This window comes from Anguilla anguilla, chromosome 5 (assembly GCF_013347855.1).
Source record: "Anguilla anguilla isolate fAngAng1 chromosome 5, fAngAng1.pri, whole genome shotgun sequence".
NCBI lineage: Eukaryota > Metazoa > Chordata > Actinopteri > Anguilliformes > Anguillidae > Anguilla > Anguilla anguilla.
This window is the reverse complement of record NC_049205.1, coordinates 2,368,448-2,395,209: the sequence shown is the minus strand read 5'-3', so window position 1 is coordinate 2,395,209 and position 26,762 is coordinate 2,368,448. Positions and strand designations below refer to the sequence as shown.

At 45.7% G+C, this 26,762-nt stretch overlaps 1 protein-coding gene across 1 annotated transcript; it reads left to right on the top strand.

Annotated features, from left to right (window-relative positions):
• The first annotated feature begins 419 nt into the window (after positions 1 to 419).
• Positions 420 to 26,762, top strand: LOC118226745 (RNA-binding protein with multiple splicing-like). The gene is made up of 9 exons (XM_035416582.1): positions 420 to 1,197; positions 9,214 to 9,291; positions 10,669 to 10,707; positions 13,181 to 13,243; positions 16,374 to 16,524; positions 20,208 to 20,335; positions 21,156 to 21,225; positions 25,393 to 25,490; positions 26,046 to 26,762. The coding sequence occupies exons 1-7, from the start codon at positions 1,135 to 1,137 to the stop codon at positions 21,216 to 21,218; spliced, it is 585 nt and encodes a 194-aa protein (XP_035272473.1). The 5' UTR covers positions 420 to 1,134; the 3' UTR covers positions 21,219 to 21,225; positions 25,393 to 25,490; positions 26,046 to 26,762.

The following is a 26,762-nucleotide window of genomic DNA, read 5'->3' as shown; positions in this document are numbered from 1 at the left end:
ATGACCACACAACCCAAGAGTTCATATGACAACCAGTTAGGCTGGCAACAGAAAATGTATACAGGAAAAGCACACTGCATTTACTACCAATTTGACATTATTATTTAATTGCAGCACTCAGTATGAGTAGAGTGCGTGGTGGGGGGGGGGAGGTGATACTAAAGTGATACCCAACCCCCCTCACCAAAAAAAAAAAAAATAATTAAATAAATTAAATAATAATAATACAAATCCCAGACACCTCTGCACATGCAGTAATGTTTCAAGTGCCTTGCATAAAAACGTTACGCTGAAAAACACAACGGTTTCAGAAACGTTATTATTATTATTATTATTATTATTATCGACTTTGCTTTGTGAAGCAGTTTGTTCAGCAGTAAATGTTTTTCTTATAATTTAATAATTTACGTTTCATTCTTGACAGATAGCCCACGCTGTCTACCGCGTCGTCGGATTTCGATAATTGAACATTCGCACTGGTAGGGATTACAAAAGCCAAATGTCAACTACCACCTCCTATAAATGTGCCATACGTCGTCGCTGATTCATTCGTACGTCTTACAGGTTTATTTTTGATCACAGGAACCGTTATGACTATAGACATTTGCCTGCCCCGTGTTCTTGTCTCAGTATTAACTAACAGTCTCAGTATTAAATAACATTCCAAAGAGAGTTCTTTACTCCCACCCCTCCCGACCTGCCGAGCAACACCCCCAGAAAGCGAAGCTTACTTTTCCCGGCGTGTCTGACGTTGCTCTTGCAGTTAATGAGAAATGGTTACATGTACTTCCCTTACTAGTTAGAACGGGGCGATCAGGAAACGCGACTTTAGGTAACTAACACGCAAGACTCCGGTCCCGGTCATCGCGGAATTGACCACGCTGAAGACAGGTGTTTGACTGGAGACGCTCTCGGCTGCTTCAGTATTAATGTTTCATTTCGTTTGCGGCCGTTGTGTTGTTGTTGGAACAGTAGGCTACTCATTAATGTTGACTAACTGAAGACAGTGGCATTCCCAGGATTGTGCGTGGGGTCTTCACGGCTTTTTTTTTTGCAAGCGTCCCTCACGAACAGCTGGACCTCTGCAAACTGTAGCAAAGACGAAGTTGTTGAAACGTGTTATCCGTAACAAAGATGAACAGCAGCATGACAGAGAAGGAGAACGAGCCAAATGAATTTTCTAACCACGAGGAAGAGGTAATGAGTTCTATTTTATTTCACGCAGGCTGCTTGTCTCTTGATGCTTTAGTCGTAAGTGATCGCGTAACAAGCGCTGTGTGCGCACTGACAATTAGGACGTAGCCGAAGGACTGAGTTAGTTTAGGGAGAAGAATGTCCCTCATCCCTAAGCATGCAAGATTTTCTAAAACACAAAACTTTGAATCTGTTGTGTATTATTCCTGTAGGTTAGATATTATGTTATTACCATGATTAAAAATAAAATTTTAAAAATTAAAGATTTTACACAGCACTGTTGTACATCATCTTCAAACCGATGTGGGTGTTTAGATGTTCTAGAATATGTTCTAGAAAGCGAAGCGTTAGATTAATTACTAGCTGCGCTAATTTTCTACTGATTATACAACCGGTAGCCTATAGCAATATGTGTATCTAAAACAGCTGTTAGGCTCATCTGAATATATTGAGTGATACCATCAAAACAATGCCTAACCGTATACGCAATTAGTGTCTGATTTATTTTAACAAATCACACAATCAGGACGAATGGTTTGTGACATTGTGTAGGCACCACCAATTTCCTTTTTTACACGTTATGTCTCTGAAATGTGCCACATTTCGATCATGGGACCCAACTTTCTCATCGTCTTAAATTACGCTGGAGATGTAGAACCCCACTAACGCACGATTCATAGTATGAGATCGAGTCAGAGAGAGCGTTGTCCTCAAGGTAGAGAGAGCGAGAGACAGATAGACAGACAGCGAGAGAGACAGACAGAGCTAGTTCACTAGTTTGGCCACCAGCTTTGATAAGCCGCAGGCTCGCTAGAAGTGTTGAAAACACATCTTAAACCAGCTCAGAATCCTAGCTGGTCTTTAGCTGGAATATTCAGCAGGCCCGAGAACGCAGTGAACAATTTCCTAATTAACTGTAATGAACTTTTCTAATATATATTTTTTTTTCACACCTCATGTTGTGTAGGCTTTCAAGGTGTTACATCAATGAATAATATGAATCTGACTCCATTTTTATTTTCTTGACAAATGTTGTGCAGACTTCCAATTCCTCGTTCTACAAATTGTGCTTATTATTTATTTGATCAGTTTTGTAGTTATTTTTGCCCTGTTTTACCAAGTTGTTTGATCATTCTTTATCAACATTTGTGCAAACGAACCGGGTATTTTTAAAATGCCTGGTGCTCAACGAAGTGCATCGTTTGGTTGGCGATAGCCTTACTGAAGGCCCCTGGGACTTACAGATCTATCCACAGTGTTTCAGTTTATCTGTATTGATGTGTGTTTAATGAATAGAAAATGGAAAGATTTCAAACAGTACACATTCAGCAGAGAGGGTTTTCAGGTGGGGGAGAAGGGAGTGTGCTTCCTGTACCCAGCAGATGCCTTTAAGACCCACTGTTTACAGATGGGCCGGATAAAGGATTACCCAGAGTGCACTAGATGACAGAGGTTTATGGTCTCTGTGGAGAAGGGAGAAGGTGAGGCTGTCCAGGCTAAAGGGGTGGGGGTGGTGGGAAGTTTTATTTAAAGACGCTTGTAAATATCGTGTTGGGTTTCAAGTTTATTCCAGTTTGTACAAGAACTTTGGAGCTTTTTATTTCCTTGGTGTTTGAAGTTCTACAGACGCTGAACACACACATTAACGGCAAGAGGCTTTCGGATCTGACGGTGGACCAGGGCTGTTGGGGGGGGGGATCCCACAGACTCGCCCCCCATCCCACAGACTCGCCTCCCACCCCACAGACTCGCCCCCATCCCACAGACTCGCCCCCCACCCCACAGACTCGCCCCCCATCCCACAGACTCGCCCCCCATCCCACAGACTCGCCGTCACCCCACACAGAAGAGCTGAGGGGACTGACAGACACCCAGACAGCATCAGGGGAAATGAAAACACAGGCGTGGATGTGAGATCAGACAAAAACTGGAAGTTGACTGCCGAAGTGTGACCGGGGGGGGGGGGAGGTGGACATTATGACCGTAACGTACTCTCATGTCCGCGCAACTGTGAAAAGTACCTTTGCAAAAAAAAATTTGAATCACAGAATCATGTTTGCTTGGCTTTAAGCAAATACTGTGTGTTGGGTTATGAAAGGACACATCCCACAGCCTGCTTAGTCACGCAAGTGATCGCATAGCAAGCACTGTTCCTTGTTTACTTTTGTGTATTTCATTCTGTGAAAGAAAACAAAAACTTAAATCATATGGCTGACTAATTATCTCTTGCTGCAACACCTCTGAAACCCACACAAAATAAGAAGATACTAAGAATGGTGTTCAAGCAACTTTGGGGCTGTTTGAGCAACTTTGGGCCATAGTTTGGCCTGTTCCATGATCAATGGTCATAAACCAAACATACTCAGACCTAATAACTATATGAAATTACACAAGCATGCTCTTACATGCCATGGAATGTGTCTAGCATCAGAGGTGGTCATTCATGCCCAAAGTATCACTGAGCATTTTGTTAATTTTTATACATGTATATTTTTTGTTTTGTTTCTTTAAAAGAAAAGGGAAGGGGTCACTTGGTGTATGATGTCATATGGAATTATGTGTTAGGACTTGTGTGCCAACAGTATGTGAGTGTCTTCATTATAAAACTAGGCCTTATTTTCTGTTGTGTCTCTAAATGGGGGAAAAAAATGCAGAAGTCAATGCCAACAGGAAAGATTTATGTACCAGATTATTTTCACTCTTTTATTTTCACTCTTACAGTATTTGAGTAGCCACAAGGAAGTTGTCAGTTTGAATCCCAGTTGGGACATTGTTCTATCTTTGATCAAGATACTTAACTTCATTTTTATTTCAGTCAGTTAACAGCTATATTATTATAAGCGCACAATGGCCTGGGTAAGCGTCTCTCTTCAGCAAGTACAGAATGAAATTGAATTCATGTCCTTGCGGTCCGGACTTTGGTTAAATCATAGTTTTGCCCACTGCTTCTCTGAAATGTCCTAGAGACCTGTGAAACCGTGGCTGTGTCAGGACTAGGCAGTAATAAAACCATCAGTTTTCAACGAAAGTTCAGCGTCGGCGGCTGAAGAACGGCTTCTAATGGTGGGTCGCCATGACGGTTGTGTAAGCTGGCGTAGATTCACCAACCGCAGCGCACCTCTGTCGGTTCTTCCGAGCGGTTCTCCGAGACGGCGAAAGCAGGAAGTAGGTTAAACATTGAGCATGACATAGCACAATCAACCAACTGCCCCCCCCCCTCCCCCGCCCACATCCACCCCCAGTGCCCCTCCACCCCACCCCTCAATGGTGCAGATTATTTATAAAAGCGCTGGGGGAATTGTCATCCTATCCCGGGGCCATTTGCTGGCCACATGAAACGGGAATCTTTTAAAAGACAAACGGGGCTGTGCGTGAAAATGCGGTGACTGTGACTGCCGTCAGACGGGGGAGTTCTGAGGGGGCAGTTTTGGAATCACGTGTTTATCACATTTATCTGTTTATTGCTAACACCCTCTCAAACAGCAGAGGGAACAGCGTTCCACTGTTCATGAGAGTGTTGTGTGATTTCCCCCCCCCCCCCCCCCTCCCCCCCCCGGGCCCTGTTCTCCTGATAGCCCTGTACATCCATACGTCTGCTTCACTCCTTTCCCTAAAGAAAGCAGCGTTTGTTGTTACGTATCGTGTGATCATCCCTTCGTCTTGTTTTAGCTTAGCGTGTGGCGTCCCATTAATGCGCCACATCGCCACGAGCACGTAGTTCCTGTCAGGAATGAGGAATTCTGGGAATTAAAAAAAAATAAAACAAATAACTTTTTTTTTCCCCAGGCTGTGGTCCCCTAGAATCCTCACCGCCTCTCACCCCAGTAAACAACGGCCCTGGTTCCTGTGTCCAAGTCCAAAAATTTTTTTTTTTTTTAAATGAAGTAATCAGAATTTACTATACTGCACTAACTGCCAAGGCACTGTTTGCTAACGCACTAGGTGGAATGTGCAGTAATCTCCTTGGGGCAAAGAAAGGTGTGACTAACATCTCACAGTTCATTGTTGATCTTGCGCAGTGTTTGTTTGCCAAATTTCAGCCTGGCGGGCATGCTTGGCCTTCCTCATTTTGGATGGTCTTCTATTTGGGAATTAGCACCATGTTCTTCCCCCCCCCCCCCCCCCCCCCCGCCGCCCCCCCCACCTCCCCTCAAAGACTGCTCTTATCGTGTGTAATGAGAACGTGATCTTGGAGCAGTAAAAATAATTCCGTTTCACAGCTGTGGAGAACAAACACGGCAGCGGCGAACGAGAGACGGCTCGTTCCCAGATAGTACAAAAAAAGGTTCTCACAGCGCTGCTGCCATGTAGTGCTGTTGTCATAACACTGACAAGACATTCCAGTAGCATTGTTACATTACATTACATTTAGCAGACGCTCTTATCCAGAGTGACTTACACAACTTTTACATTGCTGTAGCAAGCTGAGTGCTACCGCTCGTTTAAGAGATGAGAGAGACGAGAGTTTATTTTTGGACGCAAATGCGTCTTTTTATTTTTACGGCCGCCACGCGGCTTTCTGTTCGGTACACACACAATTCACTGCTGACTGTCCGTCAGCTCTTCCTCCGTCTCCAGTCCGTCCGCTTCTGTCTCTGTAGACCAGCTTTTAAGCGTCCAGGCTCACTGTCGAGGTAATCAGCACATTGTCCATCAATCAAACAATTAACCGTCAGTGCTGATTAATAATCCCCAACAGCTGTGGCGCAGAGTTCCGAGAGCCGCCCCGCCCACTCTCTCTCTCTGCAGCCAACGCAAAAACACGCCCACCCTACCACAATTGCATTTTGCATTGTATCCATTTATACAGCTGGATATATACTGAAGCAATTCCGGTTAAGTACCTTGCTCAAGGGTACAACGGCAGTGTCCTTACCCGGGAATCGAACCTGCGACCTTTCGGTTACAAGCCCAGTTCCTTACCCACTGTGCTACACCCCGTCCGGAGTCGTGAGGACATTTTCGTGTTGGCTGGGCTGACGGGGTCGAGTCGCCCCGATCCTACCACAGGAGGAGGGGCCTTTTTAATCGGTCACTTATTACGCCCCTGAGCAAGCAGGCAAAAGCCTGTGTGCTGACCCGGGACGTCCCGCCAGATTCTTTTGGGCTGGTAATCAGTAAACAGGCGTGGTGACGGCTAGCTACAGAGGACAAAGAGGAAGTCCAGCACCCACTTCTCGTGTCAGTCACTGGCTCGGAATGTGGTTAGCTGTTCCTTATCGATAACGTGGAGAGTACTGCCCTGTTCTGACCGAACCCTGCGTTTTACGTGTGTGTGTGTGTGTGTGTGTGTGTATGCTAACAATTATTTTCCTTTTTTAAATGGTTTCGGGGGAGCTTGACAGTTTGCAGATGGCGGTCGGCTGATTAACACAATGTGGAATACATCCTAATAAAACGATTTCCTGTGGATATTTCTGGAGGCTCCTGTTTAGCTTGGCAGGGAAACGTTAGCGTTCACCTGAAATCAGGCCTGAATTGTTCCAAATTAGCTCATTCGTTTTGATATCTGCACATTGGACGCTATTCCCCCTCCTTTTTGAACGTACTGAAGACGGAATTACTCACAGATTGATTATTCCTTAGCCTTCTCTCTCTGCAGCATTCCAGCTCCTGATAATGTGACCGTGAGAAATTTCCTTCTATTTAACTTTTTCTTTAAAAAGAAAAAAAAAAAACATTGCATGGTCTTTAACCCTTACCCTGGCCTTGATCGTGACCATGGTTCTGCTCCCAAACATGACAGTGACCTTTTACTGCTTCCATAATTAACTTTAAGTCCACTTAAGCTCGGATTCTCAGCCACAATTATTTTGGCCCTCGCTCACATATTCCATAAATGTTGTTCTCTGGCTTGAAGTCCAGAAAAGTAAATGTAAAAATGCATGCCTTCTTCTTCTTATCGATCGAAAGACGCATAGTTGTATTCGTTTGCTGTCAGTGCTGTCAACAGACATGTCGTTGCCATAGCGATTGGTAATGGTCATGGTAATGTCATTGTAAGTGCAGCTGTTTCACATCGCCTGTTCCATGGCCGGGTGAACGTTGGGTCAGGATTGCGGTGTCTCTGTCCGGACTTGTATAAGTATAGGCGAGGTGCTAATGGAGGGGCCTTGTAGGCCAGACAGGCAGACCCCACACCTAGTGCCCTCTAGGGTGGGAAAAAAAAAAAAACATGCTGAAGAGCCACTGCCTGCCCTGTCAGTCATTTTCCCTCGCCCCACCTTCTCCCAGAATCCTCTGCTCTCAGAAATAATTAGTTAATAGTTAATTCAACTCTAACGAAGTACTTATGAGTCCAATAGGGACCATATTTACACTGAGAGTTGACTTAACGGACATTTTCCTGCCCTGCGATGGCCTGGCGACCAGTCCAGGGCGTATTCCTGCCTTTTGTCCAGTGCATGCTGGGATAGTCTCCAGCTCCCCCGCAACACTGACCAGGAATAAGTGGATTAGATGATGAATGGACGGATGGATGAACATTTTACTGTGTTCCTTGGTCCAGATGAGTAATCTGTATATCAGTGCTGCAGAAACAACTTCTGTAGCTCAGAAGAGACTGATGGAGATGGACGGCCTGTTTTATCGCTTCATATGACAGATAATGGGTTACAGGGCTGAATGAGGCTTCATCACAAAGACATCCAGAAATAACAACAAGCCGGCTTGTATGAAAAGACAAAGGTTTTCTCCTGATTGCTGTTCTTTCATTTCAGTGGTACTGCTGTTGTCAACAAACATTTCCCTCCCCCTGGCCTTACCACCCAGTTCATTTTGAGACGGTGCTGCCGTTACACCTGATTTCTGTTACACCACACTTCGCTGCTGACTGAAATATATCACTCGATAAATCAATACATTTGGAAATGGAATAAATATTTCAGGATTGCAAATGAGAGAACATTTCCCTGTAAACCCAGTATAAATTGTGAATGAACAAGACGAGGGCAGCTTGGATTTGTCACGAGCTCAGTGAAATGACACAGTTTAGTAATTGACTTGTTTTTTTTTTTAATACATTCGGCAAAGGACAAAGGCAGGCTGTGCACTGCAGTATGCAAGAATGTGTATTGATGGGTTAGATGCCTGCGTTCACAGGCAATTGCATCACACTGTTGATTAGGAGTGTATGCAGCCATAGGGAGTCACGGGGGAAATTGCCCTTAATAGGTTCTGACGGTTCAGGCTCGGAACGCTGGAAGTTTGCTGACTGTTGCCTGGTAACCATGATGTGGCTCTTGAAGTGTTCCGCTGAGTTGTGATGGACTCACTGCTTGGCTCCTGCCGCCTGTTTTCGGATGACCATATATGGTCAATCAATGATCCATGTTCCCAGTGTGAGTGATTCAGTCCTATGGAGAAGTATGCATTGTGTAGCGCACACTCTGAAGCTGACTGAATTTAATGGTCTTTTTTTTTAGCAGGTTTCTTTGTTGTTTCTAAAACCTTTTCAGTCTACATGTTGAGGTTAAAATGTTTTGAGATTAACTCATTAGCAAATTAATCAAATTGTTAGTTTTATCTGATAACCTGCAGAACTTTTTATACATTAGCCTGAGAGTGGTTTCTTCCACATGTTGCATCACTGGAATGGTATTTTGCACTGGTTATGTATTTGTTTGTTTTAAGATCATTTAGAGCTCAGGAGTCTAAGCTTTACAGAGTCTGGTTTCACTGTTTCTGCTCCAAAAGCCAGTGAAACACGATAAGACCATACAAGATCATTGTTGATACTAGCCTGCTGACTTCACTCACATTGTGCTTGTAAGGTGGCCAGAGGCAGTGATGCTAGCAGGCTAGCGTTAGTGACGTGGGTCCACACTAAAAAAAAATAGGTAGTGGAACTAATTAAGACCTTAACTAATAGGGCCCACGCAGTTCCAGCTCTGTGGCTGAAAAGGTTTCATCCCTGCAGCGTTTTTGTTCCCGCTGTCTAACTCTTTCAGTGAAAAACACTGTCCAGGATTTGAAACTGGCTTTGTTGATGATTTTCTTTTCTTCTCCCTGTTCCTTTAGGTCCGAACACTGTTCGTCAGTGGATTACCACTGGACATCAAACCCAGAGAGCTCTATCTCTTATTCAGACCGTTTAAGGTACGCTGTGCTCTTCTGTGTGTCTAATAAATCCTTTATCCACGTGCCTTGGGGAGGTATGCACAATTATAATACATAAAAACTCAGCAATAACGACCAGAAACTCCTCTCTGAAAAGTACAGACTGCTGTTCAGCAGCGAAACGGTTACTTCTGGTTTCTGGCCTGTTCTATTCCCATGTGTTGTGTTATTAATTTTACACATCATTCTACATAACTCTTACATGTCGAGGTCCATCTAAAAAATTGTTGGTTTTTAAGGGGTAGGGGGGTTTCAAGTGTATGTGAAACGCAATAACATCAATGATGCTAACTTGTGTTCACAAAAAATCACCAACATGATTTTAAATAACTGATCTGTTTATTCATGAGTAGCACTGGAAGCAGGTTAAGTTGATCAGGTCAGTCAGAAGCCTGCCTGTTCAGTTGCCTGGGTTCTGCTTCTCTTTCGATGTCCTCCTCCATTTCCCCCAGCTCACATTTGTGCTGCTCATTTCCTGGCCCTCTACCTTTCTCTACTCCCCTCATCTTTGTGAAATAGGTGAGAGGTGAGAGGAAGACGAGGGTACTGAATGAGGACATGAGAAAAGGCTAACGGAGCACAACAAGTAGTGAACTTTGACCTTTAATTCCTTCCCAAACTGAAGGTTCACACGGGGAAGTAAATCATTGCAGGAAATTAAAACAACAGATTTTTATTAAATGAGCAGATTGTGTTTTTTTTTTTTTTTTGCGCCCGTGTGGAAACACGGGGGCATTTCCAAGAGCTGCAGGACATTACGGGGACGTTTTAAAAAAACTGAAATGGCACTGAACAGAACATCCAGTAACGGGTGTGGTGGCTGATAGGGCGATCGTGTGCGGTGTACTGTGGCCTTTACATTGCGGTCGGTTACACACTAACTCAACACTGCAACGCGTAACTCCACTACCAACAGTCCCTCCCTCACGACAGGTCAATGAGTTCTGCAAAAACATAGCAACCTGTTCAGAGTGAACTCCCTGTTCAGCAAACAGAAAGTTGGAAAATGCGACAGAATCTTCTGTCTAAACAAGCGTGGGGGCTTCGTTTGCATCAGTAGTAAACAAAAAAAGTAGGGAAATTCCTGAGTTACTGAAGAAGTACATTTAGAAGGCTTAAAACCCCACAAAGAGAATAAGTAGCCACAAGAGCAAAACAGGCTAACGGCACTGCTGTATATGTGTGATGCCACGACATGTTCATGACTTCCTCAGTCCGAATTGATCAGCACTTGCATCATTAAATGCATCCAGGTATTATTTTCACAACTTGTGGTGCTCATTCTGTTGTTCAGAGCTTTCCTTGACATGGCTGCAGCATTTTAATATGTTTCACTGTTGTGATTTTCTTTCTCAGGGCTATGAAGGCTCCCTAATCAAGCTCACCTCCAAACAGGTAAACGCTCACATCCTGCAGACGGGGGCTGGTTCAGGCGCGATTAGCTGTGTGCTGGTTTTCTTGGCGCCTCCAGCTCTCTTCGCTGGGGGTTGTCTGGTTCCTTTTTGTGTTCTTGGGTTTTTGGGGTGACCGGCGCTCAGAATCTGTGTCGGCCATTCCGTGGGCGGGGAGCTGTGCGGACTCGCCAGACCTGTCAATCAAACGGCAGTTTGTCATTTCAGACGGTCAGGTGGGATGTCAAGAGCCTTGAAGGAACCTGGGAAAAAGTATGCGAGGGTGAAGAGTCATAGGGTTTGTGTGCGAAAGGGTGAAGTGTCTGATTTGTGAAAGGTTGTTTTCTTTTGCCCAGAGGTGGAAAATCCCAGGTTCAGAAATTAAGTCCTCCCCAGTATTTTGTTCCAGTTACCTGCATTTGCTAATTGGCACAATTCTTCAGCCAGGAGGTAGAAGTAATTGGTGACTTCAGCTGGCTGAGTTATTGGGAGGAAGGAACACATGGGAGGGCTTTTGCTTTCTGACCCCTGGACTTTCCACCTCTGCTTTTTCTCCAGTTGTATTCCACTTTCGCTCATGACTGGTGCTGGGACAGGTGACATAATGTTTTGTCGTCTGGTATGCACCGAGAGAGAATTCCAAACTTCCACGCCATTCCTCAAAAAGCCTTTTCACAGAGGCGTCGTATTGCCCAGATAGCTTGTTTGTGTTACAGCTTGAATGCTTCTCACTCATGTGGTCTGGGGTGTGACAGAGGAAACCCTTTGATCGCGCTTATTTATCTGGTCATTGCTTTTTATGTCTTGTGATTAAGCGTCCTCTGAACAACCACTCAGCCGTTCCACACGCTTTCCAAATGAAACCTACTGTTTCACTGCCTAGCACTCGGCAGAAACCCTTTGAAGAGCCGATTTTGTTGTTTTTTGGAATGTTTTTTTCAAAATTCTAGAACTCCATCGGTTTCCTGGAACTCCATTGTTTTCAGTTACCAGTAGCCATTGTTACATCAGCTTTAGAATGTTCAGTTAAGAACGCTTTAATCACATATTTGTGATCCTAGGCCTTAAAGGGCCAGAAGAGATTTGTTGAAATAGCAGCCCGAGGCACAGACTGCAGTTACGCAGCTCTGCGCAGGTGGTGCAGACGGACAGGACGGCGCTTCTCGTGACAGAAATCGGAGATGAGCCGAGGCGGTCGACCACCCAGGATGGGCTGGGGCCCCTCTGTCAACAGGGCCTCTTACGCATGCGTTTCCATGCAGTTCGCTCCAGAGAGGGCTGGCTTTCGTAGAGTCGCACAGCCACGCTATGACCCGGCCGCTCTGCTCCGTGAGGGGGAAGCTGGGTTTGTGCTGATTTAGCGAGGCTGGCGTGAGAGAATCTGGCAGCCGAACCCACAGCCCGGAGAGGAAGAGGGTCACGCAGAGGCTAATGAGATGCGCTGAACGGTGGGAGGGGCTCCACGTTCACTCCGTCGAAGACGTAATTCCTTAATAATAACTTTAAAAAAGAAATAAAAAAAAAGAAAAACGGCAATATTTCATATGCGTAAGCTGGGTTTCTTTTACAGCTGCTTTTATTATAAATAATAGCATGGTTTCAACAAAGGATAAATTGGAGTGGAGGGTCTCCCACTATAATTTGTTGAAGTGCACGTCAGTCAGAAAGATTTTAATTCTTGAATAGCTGTTGTGTTGAATGACTTTTAATACCATTTTCACATATTTGAGTTGTAGATGGCACTGCCCAGGATGAATTCCCGAGATTTAACTTGTTATGCGTTCAAAACACCAGATAATTGCTGAATCATTTCACATCAAGAGCCCACCACATTGCCTTTTTGGGTAAAGCGGCACTTTACTGGTCATTGTCCTCTTTCAACATGAGGATCATGATTTTATGAGGTTATTTATTGTGACTCACAATACCTGTCTATTATCTTCTCTCTGTAACCCCGTTCATGTTTCCATTGTGCTTCAATCAGGCCCTGAGGGGTTAAATACCCCCCTGTTCTTCAAAGGGTTCCCATCTCTTGTACAGTATATGCCTACACTCGCTTCAGAAGGCTCGGCTTCTCAGAGAAAGAGACTTCATCATGCTGTATGTGTTTAGCACTGCAGGCCAAACGGTGGAGTTCTGGAACTCCTTGGTGCCGGACCTCCGTAGCCCAGCCTGGGGGGGGGGGGGTGGGGGGGACGGAAGGTGGAATTGTGGCATTGCCACGGTGATGATGTCACGGTCCCGCATGGAGACACGTTTATTCGGGCTCGTGCCTGGTCTCCCCCCCCCCCCCCCCCCCCCGATCCACCGCTCTCACTGCCCTTTTTAGGAGAAAGAACAGCACAGGCAGTTGCGCTGCTTTAAATCAGTGTTAAAACCAGACTGCATGCTGCACCAGACATCAATAGCATATGCTGTTTTTTTTTTGTATCTGTCTCATTCTGTTTCTCTCTCTCTCTCTCTCTCTCTGCACCCAGCCGGTTGGATTTGTCAGTTTTGACAGCCGATCTGAGGCGGAGGCTGCGAAGAACGCCCTGAACGTAAGTGCGCCCGCCGCCCTCCGCTTCCGAACGCGCCAGCCGGGGAGTGTGCCAGCATCGCCTGGGCCCCGCCCGCTAAGAGATCTGTAATGGAAACAAAAAGGTTATAACTGCCAACTGGATGTGCTGAACCTGTGTCACTCCGGACTGGAATATTAAATATTATTTGAAAAAATATTATTCCAAACAAGGTGCCGGAGGAATTTTAAACAAATGTCAGCAAATGTGAAACAAATATCTTTGACGGTTGGGGTGCTTGTGGCAAAGAATTCTGGGAGGTGTGCAGTGGTGCTTATGGAGTTTGGACACCATTATGATGTCATAAAGCCTCTTGCACAGCGAACCAAATGGCCCATAATTCTCACGTGACGATTGAAGGCCTTGTTCTAGAGCTCCCAAGGTCACCGCCATCAAAGCGTATGAGAGCGTTCACTTTTTTTTTCCCCAACAGCAGTGGTATAGGCCATTAATCTAGGATTGCATTTTAATCTTGCTTCTGTCAAAATTGGAGGCCGATGAAAATATGATTAATGTATTCTTCAAGAAGAAAGGATACAACGGCTTTTAGTTTGGCGGGGCCAGGCTTTGCATTCTGGGTGGTTAATTGCGTTGCAGAAAGAGAATGTATAAGCTTGAAATAGACATACTCTACTCACAGGCAGCTTGAAAGCAGCGCTTAATTGGAATTTAAGAGGCTTATCGTTAACGTCCTTTTAGCGTTTAATGATCTTTCAGGTGGGTGCACTTTCTGCTGGTAATTTGGCCAGATTGTTCATTAGTGTGTGTGTGTGTGTGTGTGTGTGTGTGTGTGTGTGTGTGTGTGTGTGACATCATCAGCCTGTTTATCTCAATCCAGTCGAGCACCTTTGGGATGAGGTGGAAAGGGATGCTCGCAACCTGAATGTGTTGGCCCAAAAAAGAACTACAGGAACTACGTAATGCTATCGAGTCCAAAATCCCTACGCAATGTTTCCAGCACCTTGTTGAATCCGTGCTGTGAACAAAAAAGGGGTCGAACCCAGTGGACACTGTAGGTGTACCTAATAAAGTGGTCAGTGAGTGCGTATAGCCATATATAGCGCATAGCTGTTGAGAACAGCAGTGTCCGGGGGGATTGTAGTGGGAAAATAACATTGTACTGTTTGCATACTGAGATACCGGCCCTCTGGCACTGATATTTGTTGAAAATTGAACACTTTTTTTTCTTTTTTTTGTAAAAACTGTGAATTGAAAATTGTTCCTGTCTGAGTGCGTGATCTCCTCAGGGTCCCTGGCAGTGGCTTTCCACGTCAGTGAAACGCGTCTGGGACTGACCTCTGACCTCTGCTGTATAATCTGTAATCAGGATACTTCCCTTCATTTGGACTTGTACTATTCCGACAAATTTATTACCTCAACCGTAACCTGCTCAGCCCATTTTAATTGCTGTGATGGATCCCTTATTACATGTCTGTTACATTCCATTCTAACGCTACTTTACATCAAGGCCAGTGGAGGATGGGCTCCCCCTCTATAGCCGGGTTCCTCCCGAGATTTCTTCCCGTTGGGGAGTATTTTCTTGCCACCGTTTGATGGTTTTTCTGCCCACTGGGGAGTTTTTTTGCACCTTGTGTGTTTGCCTTGTGTTCAGGCCTGATTTTTTTTTTTTTTTTGTTTTTTGCTCTTTTTATGCTACTCTGTAAAGCATCTGTGTGAGAGTTTTCTGTAAAAAGTGCTGTACAGATATAACTGATCTGATGGACATGTTCAATGCCAGGATGTCAGCGGATGGCCATTTGAAGTGAGCTGGGGAAACTAAGTCCACATCAGTGTGTCATAGCCTGTGTGTTCCCTCCTATTGGGTTCCCTTCAGCTTTTTAGCTCATATTTGTGAGTTTTAAATGCAGATTTCTGGAGTGTAACCAGATTGGCTATCACATTTATATTAGCATTTAGGCCTGTGATCTACACTGCTGGTCCTGGAGAGAGCCGCAAATTAATTGATCAATTTTTTAAATTGATCAATTAAAGCAGTCGACTGGAGGTCAGTGGACAAGGCCAGCTTTCACTCTGCCTGAAGAGCGCCCTGTTCATCTGTTTACTCTGACGCGTGTGCTGCACAGAGAATCACATATGAAGCACTTCCTGTTTGTCGCTCTCAGTCGGTCTGTCTAACAAACAGACATGGTCCGTGGTCTCACATTGGGGAGGATTAATGTTACAAGTTCCCGGCTTTGTTCTCGTCGAAAGTTCACAAAACTGTTCACTCTGTTCCTCAGATTCAGTATCATTGCAGACGGTGTCATTACATCCTTATCAGATTCACATCACCCAAGATTGTGTGAATCCTCTCTCTGACACGTTTCTGGCACAGAGGGGGGAAAAAAGCAGAAATATGCTCTTTGTTCAAACTGAGATATTTGTCAGAATGATGAAATGGAAAGAGGAGCGCATAGAAAATATGCTCTGTGGATATAAGGCAATGTTAGGACCACAGCAAGAAGTGCTGCAACAAAATGTAATATTTAACAATATATCCCCTTTTAACCCTCCATTCAAAACCCTCCATACTGAATTCCTATCATGAAATGGACTAGAAATAGACACTGTAAAGGAACAAATAGATGTTTTGATGTTCCTTTTTTTTCTTTCTTTTTTGAAGAAACCAAATGGCATGTTGCATTTTATGCATAATTCTGTTAAAACACTTTCTTGGAGTGCGCACCACTTGGAGAGGCTTTCCAAAAGCACGTCTGATATAAGCACAATAGAAAGAATCGGCCGGGAGAAGCTGCAGAGTGTCTGGCTGCAGCAGCAGATGAGGAACAGATGACAATGCAGCGCTTGTATTACCAAGTTTGGTTAATTTTCAGAAAGTCGTTACTTTATCTCGGAACATTGATTTTCAGTTGCGCGGATAAAAACGCAATCTCGTTGATGGCGAGGTGGGGGGGGGCGCTTCTGTTTTTAGAAAAGAATTCATAAATAGAAACACACATATTCCAGCTTCTGCGCAGGCCGCCTAGTGTGTGGTAAAACAAGGGAAAGCAGCGCTAGATTGAAGCTCACGTTAGGATACAGAGACCTGTTTTCTGGCCTTTCTCTTTCCGCAGCCCTTAAACACCCTCTGCCTCCTCGTCTCCCTCTCTAGGGCGTCCGCTTTGACCCGGAAATCCCGCAGACGCTGCGGTTGGAGTTCGCCAAGGCCAACACCAAAATGGCGAAGAGCAAGCTGGTGGGCTCCCCCAACCCCCCGCTGTCCCAGGCGGGCCCCGGACCTCAGTTCATCCCTCGGGACCCCTGTGAGTATGCCCCGCCCCGTCCCCTTCTGCGGGGGGGGAACCCCCATTTTCCTCTGACCCGGAGGTTCCCCTCACCCAGTGGGGGGGGTACACCCCTGCCGAAAGCAAAAAGAGCTGGTTTCCGAAGGAAACTGAGCGAAGACAAACATGATCCTGGCGGGCACGCATGTGCTCTCCATCATCTTTCTGATGACGAAGCACGTTTATCGCTTTCATAAAGGTAAAGATTACAGAACGGATAAACCTGCATGATTAGTTCCCATTTTATTGGCATTCCGGACCTCTGTGGGAATCCCTTACTGATATTTCCTGACGGATCTGTTTTGTTAGCGATTGTGCAAGCCCCACTGGCCTCTGCGAGTAGATCGTTCTGTTAGGGATAGTACTACGGCCTTGACGTCATACTGATATGCGTCTGTACTTTGGGGGATGCATTACCATCCTTCAAATGCATCTCATGGAATTGTAGTTCACTGTGATTATTTGTTTTGCTATTTAGATGCCACAGTACCTAAGAGTTAGGAGACATGATTTTAGGAAGATTCTTTGAGAGACTCCTGTGGACATGCTTTTACAATGCTGCTGTTGTATTCTCTCTGTTCTGTAGAAGCCAAAAACAATTCTTCCCTTGTACACCATATTGAATATCCCTGATGAAGCCATTTCCTTTAATATCTTGCATTTCGTCCCGTGGTATTTGATCATCTGAGAGCTTTCTCTGCCATATTTACTTTTAATTCAGCCAAAGATCAGCCTATACTATTTGGTTTCTGTGGAAATATTTTTTATCCTGAGGTGCACCCCGTCTGAATCTTTTATAAGAGCAGATTTATAAGTTCACTTCAATTCATTTCAAAACGCAAAGCAGTGAGACTCATTCACAGTTTATTTTGTTTCTCATACAGTGTCTTTCTGGCTAATGTTTGTTTGTTATTGCTTGTTGTATACTAACTTCTGCAAACCTAGTACTAGTACATTACAAGTAATGCAAATAATAATATACACACGTACATGCATACATACAAATACTTGATGCATGTAAACAAATTATATACTGTTCAAGCAGCTCATGTTCATATAAGGACATAAACCATGCTATAACCACCCTAAAGTAATTACATAAAAATAGTGATGAGGGAGGGAATAGGAAGATGAATCAGGCTGGATGAGAGCATCTACTAGAGTAGTGTAATCTAATATAATGTAATGTGAAGTCATACTTTGTAATGGAAAGTCATAATGCGCACAACATGTTGCTTTAGGTTCATTCCCAAGCACTTCCACGTCTTTCCATAAATCCTGAAAGGAATTTGAAGCTCCACATGCTTGTTAAAACTTAATGATAATATTGCAGATATGTCACCAGAAATGCATTGAAAGGGATCCAAAGTGCCCTTTAATGGCTTGGAATTTTTTTGTGTAGACTCAGAAAATGCCCGTACACAGACTGCTTTTAGGAGTTATATTGAGACTAGCTCCATCTCACCCAAGAGATGTCAAAAACATCTGATCCTGAAATATACATGCGCCTTTTTCTAAACGAAGCCCCTCCCGCTGCTGGGTTGGGTTCTGCCATCTGAGACGGAGAGCAAGATGACAGAAGCTGACTGCATAATTCACCAGTCCTTTAAAGGCCACTGCTTGTGTGGTGGAAGATGGTAACTTGCGTATAATAGTGTAGCGGTAGCTGCATCTTTGTATTCCTGTCCCGACTGTTATATTTTTGTGATGTGTTTTATTAAATCTCACTTTATATGTGATTCTGACTGATGGTGTGTTCCGTCCTGAGATACCTTTCCTGGTTATAGCAACGCAGGGAGAGTTGTGCGCTGTAACTGCTGCGTGTTTATAGGAATTAAAGGTGGTCGTTTTTGTAGGATCAGATGCCAGTGGCTCAGTTTCATTTCCATTTGTTATGCCCTATGCTAGAAGTCATTAGTGGTCTTTTATTTCTGGGAAGGAAAGCTAATGGAAGCTAAATGGAAGTCCAGTCCTGATGTAGATGATCCTAAAGACAGAAGAGCTTTATGTTAAATGGACGTTTCACTGCAAGAAAAATGTATGGACTGGTTAAAAGAAAACCATTGGCCTTTTTGGGGGGTGGGGGATACAAGCCTGTGGCTGCAGAGCAGCGTTGTGTTTACCTTTGAGATAAATATTATACTGAGTGTTGAGTACACGCTGTGGAGCTGGCACAGGCGACTGAAGGAGCACGGCCCTTCTTGGGATGTGTGCAGTTTTGCCGTCTTTTTTTCCAGAATAAACCCAAGCTCCCAGTGACCTTCTTCCGAAACGCGATCGGCTGTTTTGCTTCATGTTGTTTTTGTTTTTTTTGTTTTTTTTTACAAATCATTTTCACGGGGCAGTACTTCGCTTTTAACTTTTAGAAAAAGGTTAACTTCTGAAAAGGAATTCCAGGGAAATGTGCACACACACACACACACACACACACACACACACACACACACACACACACACACACACACACACACATACATACACACACACACACACACACACACACACACACACACACACACACACACGTGTACTTGCACACACGTCGAACAACAGACCAGTGTCCCTTGCTGGTGTGATTGGTCAGCCTTTCACTTTATTTTCCTAGAGAACTTGCTGGTCCCGTTTTGACCAGAATTTCACAGGAAGTCGGCACCCTCTGCAGCAAAGGGGAAGGAAATAATTCGGAGGCCGTGACATAATCACAATTAAAAGCTGTTTTCAGGAAACCAGATCTCATTTCCTGATAGCATGGTTCTTTTCAAGCGTCACAAGAAAAATCTCTAGTTCTGACATGGCCAGGGTTTGAACTTCAAACGGGGGTTTGTGTTGAACAGTCATGTTCAGTGTCGAATGTAATAATTGATGGAGGTTTCCAAATTGGGCAGCGGCTGATATATTAATGAATGCAGTGGCGTTGTTTTGTGTTTTAGAGCCCCGTGTTTGTATGGGGTCATGTGTTGTGTTAAATTAGTCCTGGGGGGGCTTTCGAAAAGAGTTCTCACACGAGTTCGCTGGATAACTGCGCTGAGTAAAACCCAGAACAGTCCTTTTTACTTCAGTCCATGTTCCAGATTAGGCAGAGTTCCGGGTTTTACTTTTATCCAGCTAACTGGGTAGTCCTGCTCCCTGAAAATACCCCCCAGGACGTCTCGCTATGTTTCAGTGATCTGTGAGCGATTCTCCTCCCCACTAATCGTTCATCTTTTCTGCGAGGATCAGAGAATGCAGCCTTGATACTTATCGGGAGGCATGACCCTGTGTTTAGTGACCAATTCATTTGAATGCCGCCACTCACTTTGTGTTCACAGTCATCAATCTCCCGTGTGTGTTTTGTTATGTGTCCTTTTTTATGCTTGCAGTATGTTGTTCTCTGTCACATTCCCTCGCTTCCTCTCTCCCTCTCTCTACCTCTTCCTGTCCATCCATTTTTTTTTTCACTTTTATTTCAACCAGTCTTATGAATGCACATATTTTTTTATCAGTGAACCATTCTTCACAATTGCCAAACTATGAATCCACACCAAACTGATTTTATTTCTGGGGTTAATTATTAAAGAATAAAGGGCAGTTTGAAGTTATTTTGTGGTTCAGTTACACAGAAATGGAGGTCTGGCTCACCCTCTCCCTCTCTCTCTCACCCTCTCCCTGTTTTTGTATTACAGATGAGCTCACAGTCCCAGCTCTGTACTCCAGTACCCCTGATGTGTGGGCCCCGTACCCCCTCTACCCTGCCGAACTGTCTGCTGCTCTACCCCCCGCATTCACCTACCCCTCCTCTCTGCATGCACAGGTAACCCCTCCTCCCCCCCAGAGCAAGAACACACCTGTACTGATCCACTCGGCCACACCTCTGCCCCCGCCAATCATCACTTCATCTGACTGGTAGCCATGGCGATCATCCTCAACCCTCTCACTCTGGCCCGCTTCACCCTGATAACTGCACTCACCAATCACACTCAGGAACTGGGGGGGAGGGGGCGGGTCTGCCCCGGTCCGTATCCAATCACAAGCCCCGCAGGAACCTGAGGACCCAATCAGCCGCTTTCGCCTGTCAGCTGGGGAGAATTTTGGCGCAGAATGAAGGATTCTTCATTTCAAAAGGCTCCTTTTGGTTTTTCATTAACTGGGGAAAAAAGCACCCCCAGGAATGTTTGCCTTTTGAAATGGGACTTTCAGTTCTTATGTTGTAATGATCTAGTGCTTAAAGAGTACCTTGGGCTGTTTGCATTCTGTTCTGTATTTCTCAGAAGAGATCAGAAGTTTCTTAGTATTATGAGTTTATGTGTATATCTAATTTGGGGCCTGTTTAATTTGTTTATTCTGTTTGCGTAAGCACATCACATTACGAGAGCTTTCGGTGTCACAACCTAGTGAGCAAAAGCAGGAATCTGGGTTTACAGAGCGGGTGAATGGTGCTGCTGTGAGTGAGTCAGTGAGTCACTCGGGTTAAGCGGGGGAACCGAGTGAGTCACTCTGGTTAAGCGGGTGAACCGAGTGAGTCAGTCAGGTGAATCGGGTGAGTTACTCAGGTGAATCGGGTGAGTTACTCAGGTGAATCAGGTGACTCATTCGGGCGGGTGACTCATGCTGCTGTGTCTGTGTGTCTGCAGATCCGCTGGCTCCCTCCTGCAGATGGTGCTCCACAGGGATGGAAGTCCAGGCAGTTCTGCTGAAATTTAGGTGAGCATGCAGCAACACACCCCCCCCCCCCCCGCCCCCCCACCCACACACACACACACACACACACTTGCACGCACACACACGTACACACACACTTACACGCGCACACACACACACGCCAGCCAGCTCTTCCCTTGGTGTTCCTCTTCTTCACAAGGCCCCCAGGAGTCTACCCTGTACAGACAGGCTTTCTTCAGTCTGAGTGACTTTGGTGAGCGTTTCCCCTCTCGCGTTCTCCCCCCCCCCCCCACCCCCCATACCCCTCCCCCCCTCCCCGCTCTGTGGATTTGTGTGGTCCTACTGTGCACCGTCAGTCACTGCTTCCGGCTCTGCGCTCTGATTGGCCGCACTGAAAATCAAACCCCTCTGTTGGTAATTATAGTGCAGCTACGCAGGGATCAGGCCTTGTGCTGCCGCTGCTGCTTGCTGCGCGTTAGTCATCGTTTCCACGCAAGATGGACGCCGTCCGGTTGAGTGCAAGAGCACTAGCTGAGGAGTCATGCGGCGTGGCTGGGGGGTCCAAAGACGGTGTTCATGTGGTCGGCGGTTCGGAGGACGGTGCGGCTGTCCGGCGCCGCCAGGACCGCACGAGCGCTGTGAGCCGCCTCCGGCGCGGTGTACTGTCAGGACGCGCTTTCAAGGATTGCTGCCATTTTTTTTCCCCCCTGTTTCCGCCATTGTCGGGTCGGTCTGATTGATGTTGTGCGTTTTTTTCTTTGAGCCGCTGCTTCAAAGGCGGCGAATCAAACGGGAAGCGGGTCCTCGCTCCGAATCTGTCTTCCAGGCCCTGACTGAGTTCCTGTACAGAGGGGCGGGCTGCCGGGGCCCAGTTATCCACTGCAGGCTTATCTGCCTGAGCCGTCCGCTCTGTCCGTCAAGGGCATCTTTTTGGGCGAAATCATGCGATTATTAAGCAATTGCCTTCCTTGTTTTTTTTTTGTGTTTGCTTGCTAAAAGGAGCGATCGGCCAGCATGGATCATTGTTATTTATCTCATATACGTTTTCATACAGCAGACACACATGTCTTAGGCCTTCTGTCTCTACAGGCTGAATGGGGGGGGGGGGGGTTAGGGGGATGTCTTCTCACTGTGTCAAATAGAGACTAATGCCCCAGTGGAGTGATTGGGGACACTGTGCTGTAGGAGCTGCTGTCTAATGGTTGAGATGTTAAAAGTAGGTCCTGACCCACTGCTGTTTAAAGAACCACTGGCCCTTATTTTAGGAAGCAGGGGATCCCCTCGTCCTCCCACATTCTTAACATTGATATTCGGTCATCCTCCATTTTGATTGGTTAAGGAGAATCCTTCCCTCTCAACTGCAGATAAAGTCTAGTGTGCACTGTGGTGCAAAATGGCTGCTGTACACGAACACGGCATTACATACACACTGGCAGGCTTTAAGCAGATTCACTCTACCCCCTATCTGTAAAGCGCTTTGAGATCCACAAAGGGCTCTCTTTAAATACACTTTCTTGTTTTTCTGCTAGTCTCCTATGACATTGATACTATAATCGGAAACACTGTTGGGACGCAATTAACTCAAAAACCTTGAAAGACACTATAAATGACACAGAAACATAACCTTGACCCGAAGTTCTTATTTTACGGGGGGGGGGAAATTATCTCGTAGCCTTTGTCTCATTACAGTTTACAATTGAGTTGTTTGGCAGATACATTCAGCCAAAGGACAAAAGTGGCTGTAAAATGGTGAGAGCACGCCGCTAGCTATAAATAGCCGAGTGAGGTAAGTTACAGTCACATCGAGAAGACCTGCGGGTGGACCAAAGAGAGAGAAATATTCTGGGTTTTTTAAAGAGGGAAATTCGAGGTGTAGGCTGAAGACAGAAGTGGGGACGGTCACCCACCGTCGGAGGGACGAGGGTAGAGCATATTTTTGGGGGTTTTGGGGAGCAATCTTGTGTTCTGTTCTCAGAGGCTGTAACTCCGAGGTTGTAACGTCCTCGTACTTCCTGTGGAGGGGAGGGGCAGGGGCTAGGGCGGAGGGGGGGGGGCGAGAGGTGGGTGGTGGGTGGTCGGTGCTGGGGCGGGGGGGGTGGAGGGGTAGCCGGGGGCGGTGCTGATTGGTGTGAAGCCGAGGGCCTCTGGGCTCCACTGGGGAAAAGTGAGGAAGAAACGAAAATTGAGAGTAAACAAGCAACGGCTTTCTTAGCGTCCCTCTCTCAGATTCCTGCGTGCGCTCTGAGGACACTGTTTCAGATGGGGGGGGGGGCGGGGGGGTGAGCCGAGGTTCTGAAATAATAATCTTTTTCTTCTTCCCAAGAAGGCGGATGTTGCTTTCGTGGTAGTCTGTGTTCAGACTCGTATCTTATCCATCGGAGCGGTTTACATGCCCCTCCCTGGACAGATAATGGGATCTTAATGTTGGCTTGTTATTGTTTATTTACATCTCGCTATTACGCTGTTAAACCACGCTAGCTGAAAACAACTAGCTGTATGTTTAGCATAAAGTATGAGGACTACGATGGAGGAAAAATGTGTTTTGCTTATCGGTAATGTGTAATTGTGAAATCAGCAGACAGCGAAAAGGGCCTTGCATTTTGATGTGCTCCCTGCCCCCGCCACTCTCCCCCCCCCCCCCCTTCCCCCTCCCCTGAGAGCCTCTTTTCATCTCTCTGGGATTTTGACTTCAAATGGAAAAAAATAAATAAATTATCAAATTGTGATTTGCCGGCTGTTTATCGTTGACCTTTTACTCTGCCGGGCCGCAAGCTGAGCCGAACTCCGGTCTCCCCCCTCGCCCCGTGCCTTCTGTTTATGTTCCTTTCGTTCGGCTGTCGCTCCAGCAAAAACCCGTCAAACAGAAGCCCCTCCACCGTCCACCAAACAGTTGCATTTTTCATATATTACCAGCAGTTGCACCGAACGACGTGAAAGATATTTAAGGTTTCCATAATTCATTGTGCAACAGGCATGCACGCATTTTGTCTTGAACCACGTAGAGTTCTTTATTATTGTCCCGGAGGACTAAATTCCTCGGAAAAAGCCTTAAAAGCCTATGGTATTTAGACTACGACTGCACTGCCCCTGAAGTTCTGATAAACTGTAGAATTTGGGCGGTGTAATCCTAGTCTAAATACGGAGGGATTGGTTATAGATTCCGTGGCCAGATACGAGGCAGCTGCAGACAGAGCGTCGGCTTCAGGTCCCTGCCCCCGTGTGACTGATCGGGCCTGTCACCTTACGCGGCCATCTGATCGCTGCCCGGAGGCCTGAGGGCACAGTCCAGCTTCCGCAGGAAACCCTGTCCTGGGATATCGTATAGAGCGGCCATTAGCTAAACACGCGTTTCCCCACAGAGAGAGAGAGAGAGAGAGAGAGAGAGAGACCAGCGGTCCTGTCGAGCGGTCCGGAGGGTTCATCAGTCACCTGACACAGAGTGCGTCTGTGGTGGTTTTTAATTCTCGAACGCTTCACGACATGAACGGCTGAGAGTTCGAGTGCATCTGCTTCCCAGAAAACAGTCTTCACATCTTGGTGTGTGTGTGTGTGTGTGTGTGTGTGTGTGACCTGAAGTACCCTGTAACTGCTGGGGTTTTGATCTTTATTTTTTTTTTCCGGCCGACTAATACGGTTTCAGGTCATCCAAGAGCTTTCGGTTTTGTGCTGGGGATGTGTGTTGAGTGTTGCCGATTTCAAAAACAGTCCCGGGGGGGGGGGGGGGGGGGGGGGGGGGAAGTACAAAGCAAGAAGAATGGAAGCCAGATGCTAATGCAATAAACACCAAAGAAAAGTGATCCGGCTCCCCTTCCTCGCTCGCTTAGCACGATGTGTGTCGGCAGCACTTCGCTGAAATGAAAATGGAAAACAATCCGTAGCTAATGCTACTCTCTACCTGCTCTAATAACGCTCATAATGACTGCGTTGACCGTGTTTTGATTTATTAGATTAGAAGCGGTCGGGCATTGAACCGTGTTCCTTTTCACATGGACAAGGTCCAGATTCGGTCAGAACTCTGTGGGGGAATACATCGCAAAAGAAAATACCTAAAAAGCATTCGTGTCCAGGATGCCTTAATGTGTGATAACAGGCCGAACAAACACTTTCCTAGGATTTCCTGTGATAATGATGCGGTCAGTCAGGAATAGCCCCGCTGGTGAGACCCTGTTAATGAAATTTCGGGGGGGTCCCGTTTGCTTCTGTGTTCAGGGTGTCGCGGTGCGATGGGGGCGTGGGGCGGTCCTGAAGGTGTTGACTGGAGGTCCAGAGTCCCGCCAGGAACACGCGAGCGTCGCGGTGGACGGACGGTGAGTCTGAGCGCCGACGGGAAGCATGCGCAGACGAGAGGAAACGTGTTCCTGTCTGTCTTTTCATGTTTTGCACTTTTTCACATTTCTGAGGTGGCTGGTCCGAAAGTGCTTTTTTTGTAGGATTTCAGATCAGACCTGGGTCAAATACGCATTTGTTTTGGATTCAAATACTTTTCTACGCTTTACTGGTCTTGTCTGGTGTATTGGAACCAATGAAATACTCTCAAAAAAGTGCAAACCCCAGCCTTCTGGTCATATTGGCAGGCTCAATTACGCCAGGCAAGATCAATAGAGCACAGAAAAGTATTTGATTCCAAAACAAATACGTATTTGACCCAGGTCTGTTACCGATACAGTATGAAGTGTAAAGGCCCTGTTTATCTCACTGTAACGGAGTTCAGCTATTTTCTGTATCCGAACTTAGCGCTTAGGCTCGTCGCTGTTCATAGCGGAGTCGGCCAGCGTGCGCTGCAGTACTGTGCCACTTGTCCGGCCGAGTGTTGGCCCCTGATGATGTGGGTGACCATGGAAACGTGTCTCTCTTTCTTCCAGGCAACGACACCTAGCTGCATCTCAGGACCTTCAAGACCCCTGCCTCAATCACACCCATACCCTCCAGAGCAACCCCCCCACCCCCCTCCCCACATTTTTTATACTGTTACATTCTAGAAATCTTCTTATTGTTATTATAATAATTATTATTATTGCTGTTGTTATGATGGTCACTATTATATGTGAAAGCATGATTTGCCAAAAAAAAACTTAAAACTAAAAAATGCTGTACATTTTTAAAAAATATTTTGAGGAAAAAATACAAATATTTTTGTATGAAGAAAATGTTCCAACTTTTTTGGGCTGTGTTTGTGAATGTGTGAGGACCTGCATTTTAAAACCAGAATATTTCCTCTCAGTTCTCTACAATTAATTGGTCATGTTTGACGATCAAACAAATAAGGGAAAATCACTGACGAGACCAGCACGAAGTTTTCTGGATCCAGGAAGACTGACGTATACTCCAATGTGCCAGGCCAGAGTGAACATTGCTAGCTTTTTCTAGGGTACCTTTATGGCATCGTGGCTACATTTTCAGGTCTTCAACCAGAAGGTTGTAGTCTCAAACACCAGGAGGGACAATTGTTGTTTGGACAGTTGTTATACATCCAGTTGTATAAATGTTTGACATGTAAAATACATTTGTAAAATGTAAGGTATGTAAGTCAGCCTGGGTGAGTGTTTCTGCCAAGCAAATAAACAAATGTAAATAATGTA

Excerpts from the sequence above, each read along its gene's own strand:
- LOC118226745 (XM_035416582.1), top strand. The coding sequence starts at position 1,135 with ATGAACAGCAGCATGACAGAGAAGGAGAACGAGCCAAATGAATTTTCT. Across the intron at positions 9,292-10,668 it reads TCTTATTCAGACCGTTTAAG|GGCTATGAAGGCTCCCTAAT; the intron begins GTACGCTGTGCT and ends TTTCTTTCTCAG. Across the intron at positions 16,525-20,207 it reads GTTCATCCCTCGGGACCCCT|ATGAGCTCACAGTCCCAGCT; the intron begins GTGAGTATGCCC and ends TTTGTATTACAG.